Below are 16,524 nucleotides of genomic sequence, written 5' to 3'. Positions count from 1 at the left end.
TCTTTGAAAATTTTCTGAAAAGGAAATGCTACTGATTCGCAGACACTGGGACCATCTGCAGCAATTCAAATATATAGACCTTTCACCTTCATGAACACAGAAAGTCACTTAAGGGCAGACTGCCTCAAAGGTCAGTTTCTGCAAACAGAAAATGATTTTCCACATCTGACAACTTTTTTTTATTTTTTTTTTTAAAGGGAATAAAGACATTAAAGCACTAAATCACCACCTATCCTCTTTCTAATGAAAGAGGACATCACGTTCTCTGCTTACCTCAGTAACATCCATGACTTTGATGGCTGCCAGTTGACCTGTTTTGACATGTCGGCCCTGAAAAACAAAAAGGACAGTCAGCACCACCATTCACTGGAGCCACGTAAACATAGAGAGCAGAACAGTTACAACAAGACATTCTAACACTGGATTTCCACATCCCTGCTTGCTTGTAACCTTTCATTATTTCATGTTCAGGAATAAAAACTGAATGCTCTAGAGTGCATTCTAAAAGTTGTCCATTCTGAAAAAAAAAAGGATCTTAGGAGCATGTTTTAGTAAAGCAGAATAAAAAATTAACTAATTAACAACATAAAATCATCGAAGACATCTAAAAACAGGACATTTTATTCAGCTTTGTCTATACTGACTAAAGATGGGGGGTTCCTTGCAACAAAGAATGCCCAATAGCTTGCTTACTATAATGTACAAAATGCACCTGAAGTGTTTACTACGTGCTAGCCAGGCAAGATCGTGACTACTTTTATCTGTAGCTGGGATCACCCAGCTGCCCTGCACAAAAGTGCTGCCCCCCCCCCATATTTTTTACAAAAAGATAATTAAGGTACATGAACGATTCCATAGTAAAAACAAACGCCATTAGAGGTGTGTACAGAAGTTGCTTTTTCTTTTTTTTGCCATTTAAAGAGCTTTATCACCCTAACTTAGGAGAAGTGCACAACTTCACAGCACTTTAAAAAATGGGTAGTGTTTTAAATTAACCCTCGTTAAATAGGATATTAAAAAATTTGAAGCTCTGTATTTTACAGATACAGTGCTTTAAATGACATCTGTATGCTGGTCAAATTTCTGATCTGCGGAGAAGTCCCAAGAGGCTGCAGAGCATGCCCTGCCTCCTAGCCTGGAAAAGGCAGGGACATTCAAGCCCCCCCACCAAACACTGCACTTCTGTCATGTTTAAGAGCACTGTAACTTTATAGTGCTTTAAAAGGTGCTCTAAATTACAGCACTATAAAACGTCCATGGAACATTTCTGTACTCACCTTAGGGCAACAAGCTCTTATTAGGGATACTGGTGTTCATCATATGCCCAATTTTGTTTCCAAGCAGACCCCTTACTTACAGAAACCCACCAACACAGGATAACCTGCCAAGGAACCTGCCCCTTCTTCAAGCCCACTTTGAAATGCACTACTTTGAACCAGCCAACAAATTCAAGTCATTAATCTAGGCAAATGTCAACAAAACAAAGTCTCTGACTTCTTTCCTACACCCCAAGTGCCTGCAAATATCCCACACCCATCCCTGAACTAACCAGCAAACATTCCCCGTCCCTGGTTTGTATGTTTTTTGGAGCAGAAACTGTGGCCAAGAGTCTCAAAGTTAGTAACCACCTTTGTTGACCGACTTGATGCATCTGTTAACAAAGCCTTTTCTTAGTAACCTCTCACCCTTTCTAAACTCTCTCAAGATCAGCACTCCAAAATTAAGGCAAAGGCATTCTTTCCCCTCCCACCCAAAAGACACCATCTCCTTTGGAAAATTGTGTAGCTAGCCCTAACATACCTTGACCTCCTCTTCTTTCTAAGCAAAGTCCTTCAATCAGAAAGACCACAAAAGGCCCAACCAGTCCTATGTAGCTCCATGGCCTAGGCTCACTAACAATGGCTACCCATGGGCTGCTGAAAACAAAGCCCAAATTGGGCCCAGCTGTAACAGGGCCACCTCCTCTTGCACACTGGAGAAGATGAAAAAACAAGGGATTGGGAGAAATACAAAATGGAGAGAACAAGTGGGGAAAAAGGGTGGGAGTGGAGGAAGAGAACACACACTAAAAGATAATATGGGGAAGGCAGGGCACAAGGCCAGATTCAAAAAAGGAAACAGAGAGAAATGGAGAAAAATCAAATAGGCAGGTACTAGCAGCAGGAAAGCATGAGCTTGGAAACAGAAGAAACAATAGACCAAAAATGTGTGGCATATAGGAAGGGAAGACTGATAAAAAGTTGCAAAGCATACACACAAGACACCATTTATTTGATGTACATGTTCCTTTTATTCACTGGTTTAAATTGATAAGCCTTCCTGCTGGCCTTCCTTTTTCCAGAGAAGCCTGAAATTTCCCAGGACTCAGTCTCAGCTTTCGCCAACAATAGGTGCTATTCCCCCCACCCCGTGATGCTGGCTCACTCCAGATAACCATGGCATGCAGCATCCTGACTTCCTTTTGAGAAAAAGCTGTCCTTTCCTTGCAGCATTAAGAAAGCCTGCTGGTGCCCCTGCTGCTTCTTATCATATTTTGGCCACAAGAGCAACAGTTAAGTGCAGCTAGCTGTTGCTTCAACAGCAGGGATGAGAAAGGCTTCAACAAAACCCTCCTAAGGGACTGCAAAGTAAGGGAATAGCAGACTGTGGGAAGTGTGGGATTCCCAGTATCCCAAGCCAAAGTTAAGCCCCCCTTCATGTTCAGAATGTTGTTTGAGTTATCTCAAATACCTTCTTCATAACGTATGGCATATTTCTGGTCCTTGGTATACAGAATACACATGGGATCTCTTTGTATAGAAAACTGGTTTATAATGCATTAAAACCACAGAAGCATTTTCAAATAGGGTTTCTTTTCTTTTATTAGAAACATTTAAAAAGAAAAAAACAAACAAACATCCCAAACCACCATATAAGCACATGCAGAGCTTTTTATTTGTTTATCTTCTACAACGCTCCATTCAAGAACAGGCTCGTTAGAACGTAAGACTGCTGCTGTAACTTTATCTGCAAACTCAAGCATTTAGGGATTCCTGTTTTGGAAACTGCTCTTCAGATCATTGTCATCAAGATTCTGTTTAGGGGAAGCTGATCAAAAAAAATAAATCAGAGTGATTTTAGCACTATCGAGGATTAGAGAGAAACTGAAGATGGACAAAACCCTACTATAGTGATTATCAACTAGGGTGCCACAGCACCCTGGGATGCCTTAAATGTCTGTCAAGGGGTCCCACACAATGTTAGCGCTGTTATGTGTGCAAACATGATTCACAAGATAAAAGACTTCCAAATAGGAATACACAGTGTCGAAAACATTCTGACCTGTTGCAGTCATTCCTTGCAACAGAAAAACTGTTCTATTATTTTTTCGTAGTGAAAAATCAAATGAAAACTAAGAGCTGGCATTTTCCAAAGGTCTTCGCTAAGGTTCAGAACCACACCCTACTGGACTGTTCACTTACTCCCCAACAAGATCAGGCATGTACATGACATTCACAGCATCTGCTGAAGTAGACTGTCGCCTACAAACGCTTATGCCTTTCTGAACGAGTTAGGCCCAAGATGCCACTATGTTCTGCCTTCTGCCTGAATCAAAACTAACATAGTTTACTCCCTGTCCCAAATCTTAAGCAATTAACCAAGGCTACACTATAGCAAGCTCGTAGGCCTCACCCACTGGGCAACTCTTTACCATGCTTGTAACAGGTCAGAGCACTGGTTCAGAACCGAGGTGCCAGAGCACCCACAGCCCACCAGGAGTGCTGCAATGCTGGCACAACCACCGCCACGGGGTGAAATTGCCCCATGTACATTTGTTTTCAGGAAGTGCATCAGAGCCAAACTAACAAGTGGAAGACACCATAAGGTCAAACCAGGAAGGGCTACAATGAGTACATGCTCCCACTATACCCAATTCCTAATCTGGCTCTGCAGGAAGCACATGCCACACTTCCACCTGGCTGTGGTGGCAGTGGGGTGAATATAATATACTTATAATGACCTAATCAGTTGATAGCGTAAGTTAACAATACAATCATAACATGCATTTTTACATTATGTTTTTAAGGGGGTGCCGCTATATTTTAAAATGTTTAGAGTCTAAAAGGTTGAAAACCACAAGATTAAAAGAAGCCCTTTTATGCGATCCTATGGTCCATAAGCTATGGAACCTAGACATGAACACAAAATGATTGAAAACTAGGCACAAACTCAAATCACATTAACTGGGAGCAAGAACACTAAACAAGTCTCTGTGTCAGGAGTCAGCAACACTTTTGGGCAGAGTAACAAAACCAGCAGCAACCTCAACTTGTAAGATGTTGAGGAAACCACGAGGGGCCCGATCCTTGTGGCAGCACAGCTCCAGCCTCTTCCCTGCTGTCTGCCCCAAGATGGACATGCCAAGCAAAATGCCTTTGCATGCCACAATCTAGCATCCGTACCAGGGTTGCCTACTCCCGCTCTACATTGTTTTAAAAAAAAATTGTAGGTTTAGCATGGCTGACCCCTATCCATAAGTCATTCATACAATTTCATACTGTGTAGATCATTTCAGCAAGTCTACTGATTGAAATCCTGTACTTTTGCACCATATGCTTTTTCTAATGAACTCATTCCTTTCTTTTTTCTTCCCTTGCTTTCTTTTGCATATTTATTCATAATAAAAGTACTCCTTTACCCTCCCTGAGAAGGAATGCAAAAATATTTTTGAAGAGAATTACTCAACAGTTCCAATTTTAAATCATCCACTGGACAATTTTAAATCACCATCTCTGCTCAGCTGAGATGAGGAGGTCAGTGGAGTTGAACCTACTTCCAAGTCTTAATCTGGCCTTATTTTTTTTTTCTTTTCTTGTTGTCAGAAAGTCCATTTACATATGGAGGATTAAAATGTGTCTTCTAATCACACATGCTTCATGGAGAGTTAAACACATTGCAGCGTTTAACTGGATCACATGATGCTTAAACATGCTCCCAATAGAGCCTCCTAGCAGTCTGCTGTTTGTTTCTCATCTCTGTGGACTTAACGGGATATGCACTTAACAGGAGAAGGGAGGGAGCAGAACCAAATCAAATATGTTGTGCTTGGTAGGCTGCCAGGATATGTACAATACTGTGAATTTCAAGCTTACCCCTTCTCACCTCAACACATCACTTTTTGGAAGGGTCTTTACAAAAAAAGAAGGGGTTTTGTTTTGTTTTTTTAAATAAAAGTGACTCAGTACTATCAATAAATTACAGGAATTAAAAGGTAGAAGGTCCAATGCCCTATTTGATCATTCACCCCCCCCCCTCACTATGTTACAAAGACTGTATACTCAATGCAGTGCAAGCTATGTTCATGATGACGTGCAGTCTTCACACAGCATATTACTATGCCCTTAGGGACACTTCTTGGAACTCTGCTCCCCAGTCAAATTGCCAAAGAACAAAATATGAGGTGATGCTCCTAATTATGGGTGGAAAGCAGCCTGAGTCGCTCACACCGCTGAATTATCTGGATACTATTAACTTCTCAGAAGACCCTTCCTACGTTCCACATTATTCTGTGCAGACAGCTGTGGGGATGAAGAGAAGAAAGATTGAACTGAAGACTTACTAATTCTCAATTCAGTATTCAACTACAAAATATGCTTGAAAAACAGACTGTATCTAAACACACTATCGAATGAAAATGTTGTGCTCATTTTACTCTACCATTGCCCTACAACAATGCCCTTGTGCCAAAATTAGTTTACACTTTAAGCTTCTTGTTTAGTTGATTATGATATATAGAATCCTACCAGCCTTCGGCAATACACAGTGCAGCAATGCTACAGTATTAGGCTACTCAACTCTTACGGTCAATGCCTTAAGGCAATGCTTCTGTATTATTCTGATATATGCTCAGCTCTTCTCTCCCACTCACCACCAGACAACTCCCAGGCAGCCAAGCACCTGCTGAATACCTTAAAATTTATACACTAAACACACCCACAAGAAACAACTTTTCAGGCAAGACCCAGTGGGCCACACTGCCTCAAAAAACACCAGTAAGAAACTTAGTTTAAAGGATGCCCTCATTTGCAGGAGAAGACAAAGACAATCTGGAATCTGGGTCTTGGCAGACCAGCTATTTGCCACTGTACCTGAAAAGCTGTGTTCATCTTCAGCAACAAGTGCTGCCCATCACTTTGCCAGGCCCACAGAGCATGCTTGCCCAGCAAAACCCATGAATGAAACCAAGGGTTCTGGGTGCAGACAGAACTACAGGTCCCAGCTATAACTCTCAACTATAATTTTGCAAAGCGCTCTGAGATACAACACTACCCCAGACCAAACAGAAGTTCAGTGCTGGCTCTCAGGGGGGTAACTGCCTGCTGGTAGCCTTCACCAAGGTTCCCATAGCAATGGCCAGGGCTCTCTGCCAGGGCTCACCGTTTTCAAAATGGGAAGGGGGAAAAGGAAGCAGACTGAGCTTGTTCTTGGGGCTCCCCAGCTGGTGCTGAAGGGTGGGGTGGGTGAATTGGAGCCCCCACCCACCTCGGGGGGGCTCCAATGAACCTGCCCCACCCTACGGGGGGCTGAAAGACCACAGACTGAACTCCCTCTGCTCCCTTGTCACCCTCCCATTCTGAAAAACAGGGACAGGCTGGGAGCTCCAGACACAAGTTACCAAAGATCTTTATCTGATACCTCATGCAATGAGGGGTCAGATTTTCACCAGATAACCATTTTTTAAGCAGTCTGCAGGTGTGCACTTGTGACTGTTAACATTTATAGACTGCATTCTGTGGCCAAATCGGGCAAAACACGTCATCTCTGTTTGCTCCCTATGTTTCAATTTCAATCTCCTTCTGATAGGATGACTATAGGTGGCATTGTGAACCTGATACTGGGGAAGAATGGAGAGAGAGCAAGAAAAAGAGAATGGAAGGAAAATAAAAACAAGCAGTGAGGGGTGGGGAATGAGAAGGGGCTATGGTCTTTTGGACCAGTGTTGAGCAGCCAGTGTTTAACAGGGTATACCAAGATGGTCACATCACCAACTCTGTATTCTTTTTTAAGGCTGTATATTCACCAGCTCAACCTCAGCAAAACATACATCCTGTTTAGCAAGTGGACTTTGCAGAATCACCCTCTGCCAAACAGCAAATGCCAATTGTGACCACCAGCAACATCTGCCTCAAAGTTGCAAAACGTTTCACGCTAGGCCACACCTTCAAGTCACCTGGAAAGTACAGTTCCACTAGAAGGCAGCCTCCAATAACAAACACTGCACCCTGCATTCCAGGAGCTGAGCTGGCCAACATTTGGTTTCTGGTACAAGTTTAATGTGATTGTCCTGCTCTAGAAGCTCCCCAGTACGTGGTGCCCTGTCTGCTTTAGAGACTCCCCCATGAAATACCCAACTGAATGAAGCAAACAGCCTCCTGATTTAACTGGAGAAGCAGAAAGAAGGCAGCAAACCACTCATATAGTGAGTAGTTGCCAGATTTAGATTTCATCTGCCCTTTCACAACAAGCTAGTACCCAGATGTAGGGACCTGCAAGAGGTACTGGATGATTGTCCATTTCCAAGTACAGCACTAGAGGCAGGTCCCTGCCCCCAGCCCTTTATTGTTTGCTCTATTATTGTTATGATTCTGTATTTTAAAAATGGACTTTGATAATGTAATAGCAGCATTACTGGGGAAAAACAGAATAAAAGAGAAGGGAATCTCAACTGCAGACCTGCCCTTGGCTCAGCACACCATTGACTCCATCTGAGAATGCTCAAGTTTGCCACTCCTCAATAGCTCGTTCAAGTCAGCTCTCACCATACCTTAAATCCTTACCAATTCATTAAACAGACTTGCTTTTAATACAGATGTTACTTCTGGACCATTGGAACAGTTCTATAATTTATTGCAGGCAACTGTAATTAAAAGCAGACCTACAAACAGAATGAAGGATATCAAAATTTAAATCAAAATGATGAAATGTGGGCATGCAACACTGAAATTGATGTAGGGGATAGATTTTTTTTTTTTGGGGGGGGGGGGAGGAGGGGAAGGGGATAAAGGTTGTAACCTGTAAGCTTCCTTTTATTTCATACCAAAGTAGACTTTTCCTGCCAAAAACACTTTAATTCCCCATGCAGACCACCCCTACTAAAACAGACAATTCTGGGGCACTGACCCAAGCGCTTCTGACAAGACGCATGAACTGCAATCATGGAGAATGAGAAAACACTGCCAAAGACACTGCTCCAGAAAAGTAGCGCAATATCTTCAGGGATCGAAGGGAGCAGGACTAAAGGATTTTCCAAAAAAGAGACATTCAACCGATGAAGTCACTTGACACCATCTATATCCACAGCTCAGAAATGAGGATTGAACCAACCCAGCTAGTTCAGAGTGTTCAAATTCATACAGGAGAAACCCTCAAGCTGCTCAGATTTGGCAGCATCTTCCAAATGCTATCCAACTATGGTACCAAAATAAATAAGTCCTAGTAGTAAACGGTGAAACTCTGAATTTTGTTTTGGTCTATTTTGGTTTTAAGAATGAAATCATACTGACACTTGAAGTCATCATCAATGAACATGAAAGTTATCAAACTAAATGAAACAATTAACACCCTAAGACCCGAGGTATCTACAGACTCAGACATGCCTGTACTGGTTACACTCAGTCCATTACTAAAATTCTCTCTGCAATCACAACTACTAAACATTCACCTTGCTTTAAAGGCACAGGATCTTGGAAAACCCAACTCCGCCTTTGTGGTATCTCTGACAGGACAGAGTATCTACCATTTCCAAGCCTGAGCCTAGATGGTGCATATACCACCACCCCCATCCCAACGTAAGACAAAATCATTCAATGTCAGTAAACCGAGTAGAATAGCTAGTCTTCAATAGAAGTGCCATTGTGCAAACTCAGTACTTTCACATAGTTTTCCACGAGGATGCAATACTTCTCAGAATGGCCCTATGTCAGAGTTGCATAGCCCCTAGAAAAAGATCTCTTCTTCACACCACCAGAGAAGTAGTAAGCATGGCTACACATGCAGACTTTGTTTCACTTGCTCTACAGGCAACCCCCGCTTAGCACTCTTAATTGGTTCCTGAAAAAAAGAAAAAGAGTGTTAAGCGAAACAAGAGTTAAGTGAAACCAAAAGTATTTGACAACTGTTTTTAATGACCCAAGATGGCAACCGCGAGCATTATAATGAAATTCGCTGAATGCCAAATGAAATCAGGTATCAATCTGAAATGAGCGTTACAGCAAAATAGCACCTAGTGAAACAGTTAAGCATGGGTTGCCTGTATTGTCAAAAAGCAGTGGTTACAGTTACTACACTGCCACTAGGCAACCAAGTACTCTTCAAGTCAAAGATAAAGGATCAGAAAGTGTATGACTTTCAGTATAGCTGCTGAAATAAAAGAAGCGCCATGATCAGAGCTCAGCTACTCACCCCTGAACACCTAACAAGTGCATGGTATCTACAAACAGATACCATTAGACAGACCGTAGAAGCACACAGCTAGGGATTCGAAGAATGACAATAGTTTACTATCACTGTGGAACAAAGAAGAGAAAGCAGAGGAAGCAAAAAGGAGAGAAATCCCATCTTACAGCCTACTCTCCTCTATAAAAGACCTGCAATTTCTGCGGACATATCTGTGGCTGAAGGATTGGACTCTTCCGTCTATAGATAACATCCTTAAATTCAGGGTCTGCCAATGATGACTATTGATATAAGCCATTCAATGCCCTCAGCTACTGCTGATACACTTACATAATATAAACCCACAGCTGCTTTGGGGTCCATTCAACTGAAAGATACAATATGTTGCACCAGACACATCATAGCAGCACTAAGCTCTCTCCAACAAAGCAAAGGAAGGGTTACCAAACTGAAATGAAAACCCACATTTAGTTCTGAATGACCCCAACAGATGAAATGCTTTCACAGAGCTAACTTGACAACCAGTCCAGGCTCTCTGGGGCAATGAAATTCCAATTCAACTATTATTACATCTCTTCCAGCCTTTTAGTGGATACACACACACACAAAAAAGAAGAAAAAAAGATTAGCATGCATTATGATTTTGGACTTTTCATAAAGTTACAGCTCTAAGGTATTTTGGCCACTCTAAGATAGTTAGCCAGCTCAACATGTTATCAACACTACCACTTCTTTTGGTCATATCCTCACCACTATGAGACAGGCAGCCAGACTGGTAAATACTGGAACTAAAATGTTTATGAAGGCCTACCTCAGTGTGAGTAGAAAAAAGTCTTAGTAGGACAAGTACTATACTGTGTAATGGTTCTTAAGAATGGTCTATTCACTGGACATCATAGAGTACACACTTCACTGAATAACCAAAAAGAGATTTAAGAAATAACCCACCTGAAGGAAATGAATTGTTATATAAATCTGTTCCCTGCACTACGATCCACCATTACATGCAGAAGTTAAGCTATGTTGTAGGACTGGCTGAATAATAAATTTACATGGGGATTAGCTCCCTGCAAAAGAGACAGCACTCTAGGTGAGATACCAGGCAAATGAAAGCTATGCTTTATAAAGTATAACAGTAACTACTGCAATGAGGAGCGTTAACATTTTCTAAACTTGCACACACAGACGTGCATTAGCTTAAAGTTACAGATTTTTAATTACCAAAATTCACAAAGCACATTTTTCACAAAACACATTTTCCAGAAAATCTTCCAATTTTCTGCCAAGTACATCTGCAAGCCTATAGTTAAAACACCTTGTCCTTGAAAAACTGGCAAGTGCCCAGAGATGCAAGTAAACAGCTTTGTGTCCATACGAACCATTTCCAAATACCTTATACATTACGCTTTCAGATGTTAAACCATTCTGCTTTGTCAGCACCAGAGCCTGACTCAGAATGCCAGCCCGTGCAAATACACCTCTTTTACAGACCTAAAGACTTCAACTCATTTAACAAAAGAGGTTGGAGGAAAGCGCCCAAGTAAATACATTTCTTTTTACTATACCACTTTCAGGTTGTATATCTGAGGCCTGCTTCCAGCATGTTTACTACATGAAAAGCCCGAGAAATAGAACCTTGTATACTGTTCTGAGGGTACCTTTTCATAGCATCTGATAAAGTGAGCCTGAGCTCATGAAAGCTTATGCATTTCTACCCTGCCTTCAAGTTTTTATACATTTCAGAACACAATTAAATCCAAACAAAAGAATACCAGTTGCAAATTATCCCTCATGTTCTTTGTTATTATTTTTACCATGTGCTCAGTTATATGCTAGGTATGCTCCCTGCCCCAAACAACATACAATTTAACCTTGATAAATACAAACAAAGGTCATAGGGCAAGCATATCATGCTGGATCTTTTGCAATTAGTCTCAGCCTACCCTCCTCATCCCTGCTATAATTCTGGGTTAATTATAAAAATCAGATAATGCAAAAATTACTCCAGTGGAAAAAGATTTGTGGATTTTTATCCCAAACATGCAAGGCTTCTTCTATAACTGTGCTTGGCATATATGTTATTAGACCTTTTAATGTACAGTTCAAAAAGCACTGTACTGTGGCAAATGTGAAGTCTTCTATCACTACTGTTCGACACAAAAGATGTTACTAATCTTCTGCCATTATGACAAGCAGGGATCCTGGTCTTCTCCATTTAAAAATCTCAAATACTCCAATTAAAAACCCAAAATTCACATTTTCCCATGATTAAAGTGAAACACCATTTTATTTATATATACATATACACACATATATATATACACATACATATACACACACGTGTGTGCGTGCATGCGTACATGTATCAGTTGAATGCAATGTTTTATTGATATAATTACAATTTTAAAGCAATTTGGAAGCTTACCAATACCTCAATCGCTATAATAAAATGAATTGTAAAGACCTGTAAAGTTTGGCATTTGATTTTGGGGTTTTGTTTGTTTTGGTTTTTTTATCATGGAAAAAAAAAAAAATCAAAGCTCCCCCTTACCCACTTCGCTCACCAAATGCATGTCCAGCTGCAGCTGTCCCCCTCCCCGGTTTGTGGTGCTGAGCAGCCCTGATGTCAGTGCCCTTCCCATGCCATTGCCCCTCGCTCCCAAGCCACAGCCCCCCATGAGACTCTCCTTACCCACCCAGCAGCAGGGGGCACAACTCCATGCCACCACCCTGTGGCTGCCAGGTGGGCACGGGTACCTCGCCATGGTGACACAGAGCTCCTGGCAGCAGCACCAAGCCTCATCCCCCCAACTCTGTCCTGCTGCACGGGGTCCCACCCACTGGGCTGTGGAGCCCCCCCCTCCCCCCACAAGGGAAAGGGGGGGAAGACGGCAGCAGAGCAAGAAGCCCCAAGCCCGCCCTGTGCACAAAATGGGGGGGGCACATATCCAGCTGCCCCCCCCCCGGAAGGACCACCCAGGGCTGTATCCCACTCCCCACCTGGGCCCTGCAGTCATGCATTCCCAGCCCGGCCCTGGACCCCAAGCCACACACACTACTCTGCCTGGCCAGCACGCTCAACCCCAGCCCTGCCCAACTGCCTCCTTCACTATGGGGGCCTTTTCCCCCCTCCAAACTTTTCTGCAGGGAGCTGCTCTCTGCACTGCCTGGCTACCATGTGCATGTGCGTGCCCCTATTTGATCACCCTCCTCCTGCCCCCCCAGCCCATGGCAGGCTGGAACTCTGCCAGCCTGCAAGGTGAAACCCACCATTTCCCACATTTTCCTCCTTAAAAGAAGAAAGTCTACATTTTTAAAAGACAGACAGAAAACCCAGATCCCTCATGAACATATTTCCAGACCAGAAGTCACAATGAAGGAGATACTCACCCCAACAAATGGAAGATGTACTAAACTATAATACATTAAAACCATAAACAAGAACAATAACAACAACCACTATTGCCCTGGAACTGGACAAATCTGGCCATTCACAAGATGCACAAAACCAGCTTTCCCTTCCTGCTCGATAACGAAGCACCCAAAGTCACTGCAAAGGTTAACAACATGCAACAATGCTGGGCATCCTATGTAAAACACTCTGCAAATGCTGGCACAATAGACAAAAGGAACCAGTATCTTGCTTGTAAAGAACGATTCCTTCATTTCCTAATTGGTTGTATTGATTAAAGCCAGGAAACTTATCCCAACACCATCATTTATCAAACTTACTGTATAAACTCTACATAGACAACAAGGGGGTAGATGGAGAGATGGAAAAATGGAACAAACTAAGTTCTGGTCACAGGCTAAGTTTTGCATGGATAAGGGTGTAAAGAGCTCCACCCAGTCAGCAATGGAGCAATACCAACAAGCCCCACATGCTCACAGCCTGGACTCAACTCTGCTGACAAAAGATGTCTTCCATTGGCACAGCCCATGCCATAGGGAAGACAGCGTAACTACGGTGGCAAAGGGAAAAACACAAAATCTCCAGCTCCATAATGCTGACAAGTCCTAACTGACCTTACTGCAAAGGAGGAAGAAGCCGCAACCTAAACCAGCATTTATAGGAGACCTATGATCCTGTGACTGAGGGAGCTACCTTCATAAAGTGGGTACAAGAAACTGGGAAGCAGTATTAGCCAAGGCAAGCCTCAACTAAACCTTGAAACCAAATACATCATGCTAGCTTTACTTTGAAACAAACTCAGCAATGAAAGCTAACCCAGGGCTACCCCTCATAATGAGCAGTCTGATTACACCCTGGCCCATCCAGCAAAACTCACTAAAAAGTATGTACAGAAGCTGAAATCCACTTAATTCCAGACAAAAAAAAAAGCCTAACTCATGAAGCAGCACACTAAGTACCCCATTTACTTGCATGCCACCGTCACCTTGCCCCCAAAAATTAGCCCTCTGAAACTGGGGTACACATCTCAAGCAGAGAAGCTGATTTTTCTGTTTGGAGTAGAAACATGGAGACACTGTTACGACAGCTGCTGCTGCTTTTCCTTCTCTCCTCCACCTTCAACAGCTGCACAGAGCGGGGAGCAGAGTCTTCAGCAGTAGCTAGTCCTCACACTGAGGGACTACCAACATCAATGAGTGTTAATCATTTCAAAGCTGAATTTGAGTAGGGAGAGCCTAATCTTCAGGGTCACTCACCCTCCTGGTCCCACAGACAATTCAATTTTTGCCCGATCAGGAAAAGAAGAGTTAGCAAGCTGAAGATAAGATTCTTTCGCTGCTCCATACAACCATAATTCTGGAAAAGCCTTCCCCCCCCCCAACCCTGTTGTTCTGCTTTCCCAAAAACGTGGTCTGGTTTAGTGTGGTTAAACATGGGTTATTGGTACAGAGGGTCAATATATAGTCTTTAAAAACTAATTTTAAGCAATATTCTTTAAAAACTGATTTTAAAGTAAACACTTCCATAATTCTTACAAAAAAACTGAATAAGTTCTGCTCATTCTCTTTTTCTTTATATTCAAAAAAAAGTTAAGGAACACAAAACACAAAAACAGACATACGGCTTCCTTCTTTGGAAAAAAAACACGCAATCATTCATTCACACTGGACACCTGTTTCAGAAAGTGGCATAGTAGCCAAATGCATATGGTAGCTTTAAGAAATACTAGAACTTTGATCAACTTGAATTTCTGGATCTTCTGCTGTATCTCTATTGAGATTAAATTTCTCAGACACCATTTCTTTCTACTTGCGCCTCTCAAATTAGTGCTCTGAAGGAGTGAAAAAAGTAATTCATACGTTCCATTTTTTCATTTAAATTCCAGAAGTAAAGTCTAGACTTCAAGTGCTAACTATAATTTGCAACCATTTTGTCCCTATAGTAAAGTGTATTATAATCATATGAAGAAACTGGAAAAAAATATGAGGGGTATAATTACACATACAGCTGCCATCTATTAAATGCCCATTCTTTCAAAATATTAACATGTATAAAACACTTGCTACTTTGAGTAGTCCTACCAAAGCAAATGGAATCACTGAGAGCAGGAAGTGCTACACTCAGCGGTAAGTGTTTGCAAATATGAGCTGTTTTACGGAGCACCATAAACACTACCTATTTTTGTTACCAAAAATGGACAATAGCAGAACTGCTGGAATTCTCTAAGTCTTCAAAGCAAATCCAACCCACACTACCTACGCAGGCACAGGGGGTTTACCAAATACAAGCAGTCCACATACTCTGCAGAGCTCTTAACTGTAATCTGCTGCTTCAGGTGGACTATCTGTGCCCAGAATGTTTGATGATAACTGCACAAAGTCACTGATATAAAGATGAGGAGGAGAAGAAGGAGGAGGATGAAGCAGCAGCAGCAAGCATCTCCATATGCATGCATCAAAAGCATGAGGATCAGAAAGCCAGCAACAGGTAGAATGGCCAATGTCAATCTTGGCACCCAAAAGAGAGCAATAAGAGCATTTATAGATGATGTGGTTGGCCATTTGAGCTTGGGCACAACTGCATCCAGCATCATAGGAGAGGTTTCAAGAGTGCATGCTTGCCTTAAACTGTCCAACACCTGTGTTGAGACAGTTAGGAGCAGTCCAGGCCCTTCATTTCAGGGCAGCTGCCATCCTGAGGAGTGGAAGCCAGTGTTGGGGATCAGCAGTAGAAAACAGGACATACTGAGAGAGAAGTAGAGGCTGGGGCAAAACTGCCTGGAAAGTAACCTACAGCCTCAATTCAACCTCATTTTTAATGAGCCTCTCCTATGCCTGTATGATCTCTCCCAATTCATCTGAGACAGGGCTTTGAGGTCCCACTAGAAGACAAAAACTGATTTTCCTCAATGCTCACTTGAACCTGCTGACTTGAGCCTGTGAAGGTCCACACAGGGGTCTGGCTTCTACAAGTTTCGCTACTTGACTGAGGCCCAGAATGGGGATTCAGTCCTAGGTAGGACACCAACATTAGGAAAACCTAAGGATTCATTGGGATGTTACGCTCAGAATTCTGGCTTGGGAGCTTATGGTACCTGAAGGTCCCTTAAAGTCCCTGATCAGCAAGGAAAGGAGGACAATTTCCACAGGTGGCAAACTCCAATCAGAATGCTTTCTATTAACAGCCCATCTTCAGCAAAGTAAGGAGCAATATTTACTGGGTCAGAAAAAGTTTTAGAGACGATTCAAAGAAACAAGAACTGAGAGCACAGGAGATCTTAAACTGAGGGAGAAACTGAAGTATAAATTACCACCAGCTCTGAGCGTTTAGCTTTAACAAAATCATCACTAAAATGTCAACTTGTTTAATTTAAATTTTAATTAATTCTAATGACTTGTCATTTAGTTTCATTTTTTCTTAATCCTTTAGTAAATTACATTACACGTCACTTTACGTACACATTTAAATAGTGGTAATACAGTTTCAAATTACTCTCCTCCATTAAATTTATCAACGTCAAGAGAGACTAACCAAGGCACAATTATCTGAATGAGCTAGAAGCTAAAAAATCTCATCTGCGTAAAACTATTTACTACTTGCACTTGCAGTTGGCTTGACATATTAGTGGGCAAGATTAAAAAACCAACAAAGAAAAACCTACAAGTAAAATAAACAAA

At 42.1% G+C, this 16,524-nt stretch overlaps 1 protein-coding gene across 4 annotated transcripts in view; it reads right to left on the bottom strand.

Annotated features, from left to right (window-relative positions):
- The window catches only part of MAP4K4 (mitogen-activated protein kinase kinase kinase kinase 4), a 217,776-nt gene that overhangs the window by 106,077 nt on the left and 95,175 nt on the right, over positions 1–16,524 (bottom strand). For all 4 annotated transcript variants that reach the window (XM_090020650.1, XM_090020658.1, XM_090020664.1 and 1 more), the window contains exon 3: positions 274–330. In XM_090020650.1, coding sequence (XP_089876776.1) covers positions 274–330 — 57 coding nt within the window. The remainder of the gene's footprint in view (positions 1–273; positions 331–16,524) is intronic.

This window comes from Crocodylus siamensis, chromosome 1, assembly GCF_052110815.1.
Source record: "Crocodylus siamensis isolate JL-2025a chromosome 1, ASM5211081v1, whole genome shotgun sequence".
Classification (NCBI taxonomy): domain Eukaryota; kingdom Metazoa; phylum Chordata; order Crocodylia; family Crocodylidae; genus Crocodylus; species Crocodylus siamensis.
Note: the sequence above shows the minus strand (reverse complement) of the source record. Positions and strands in the feature narration are given on the sequence as shown.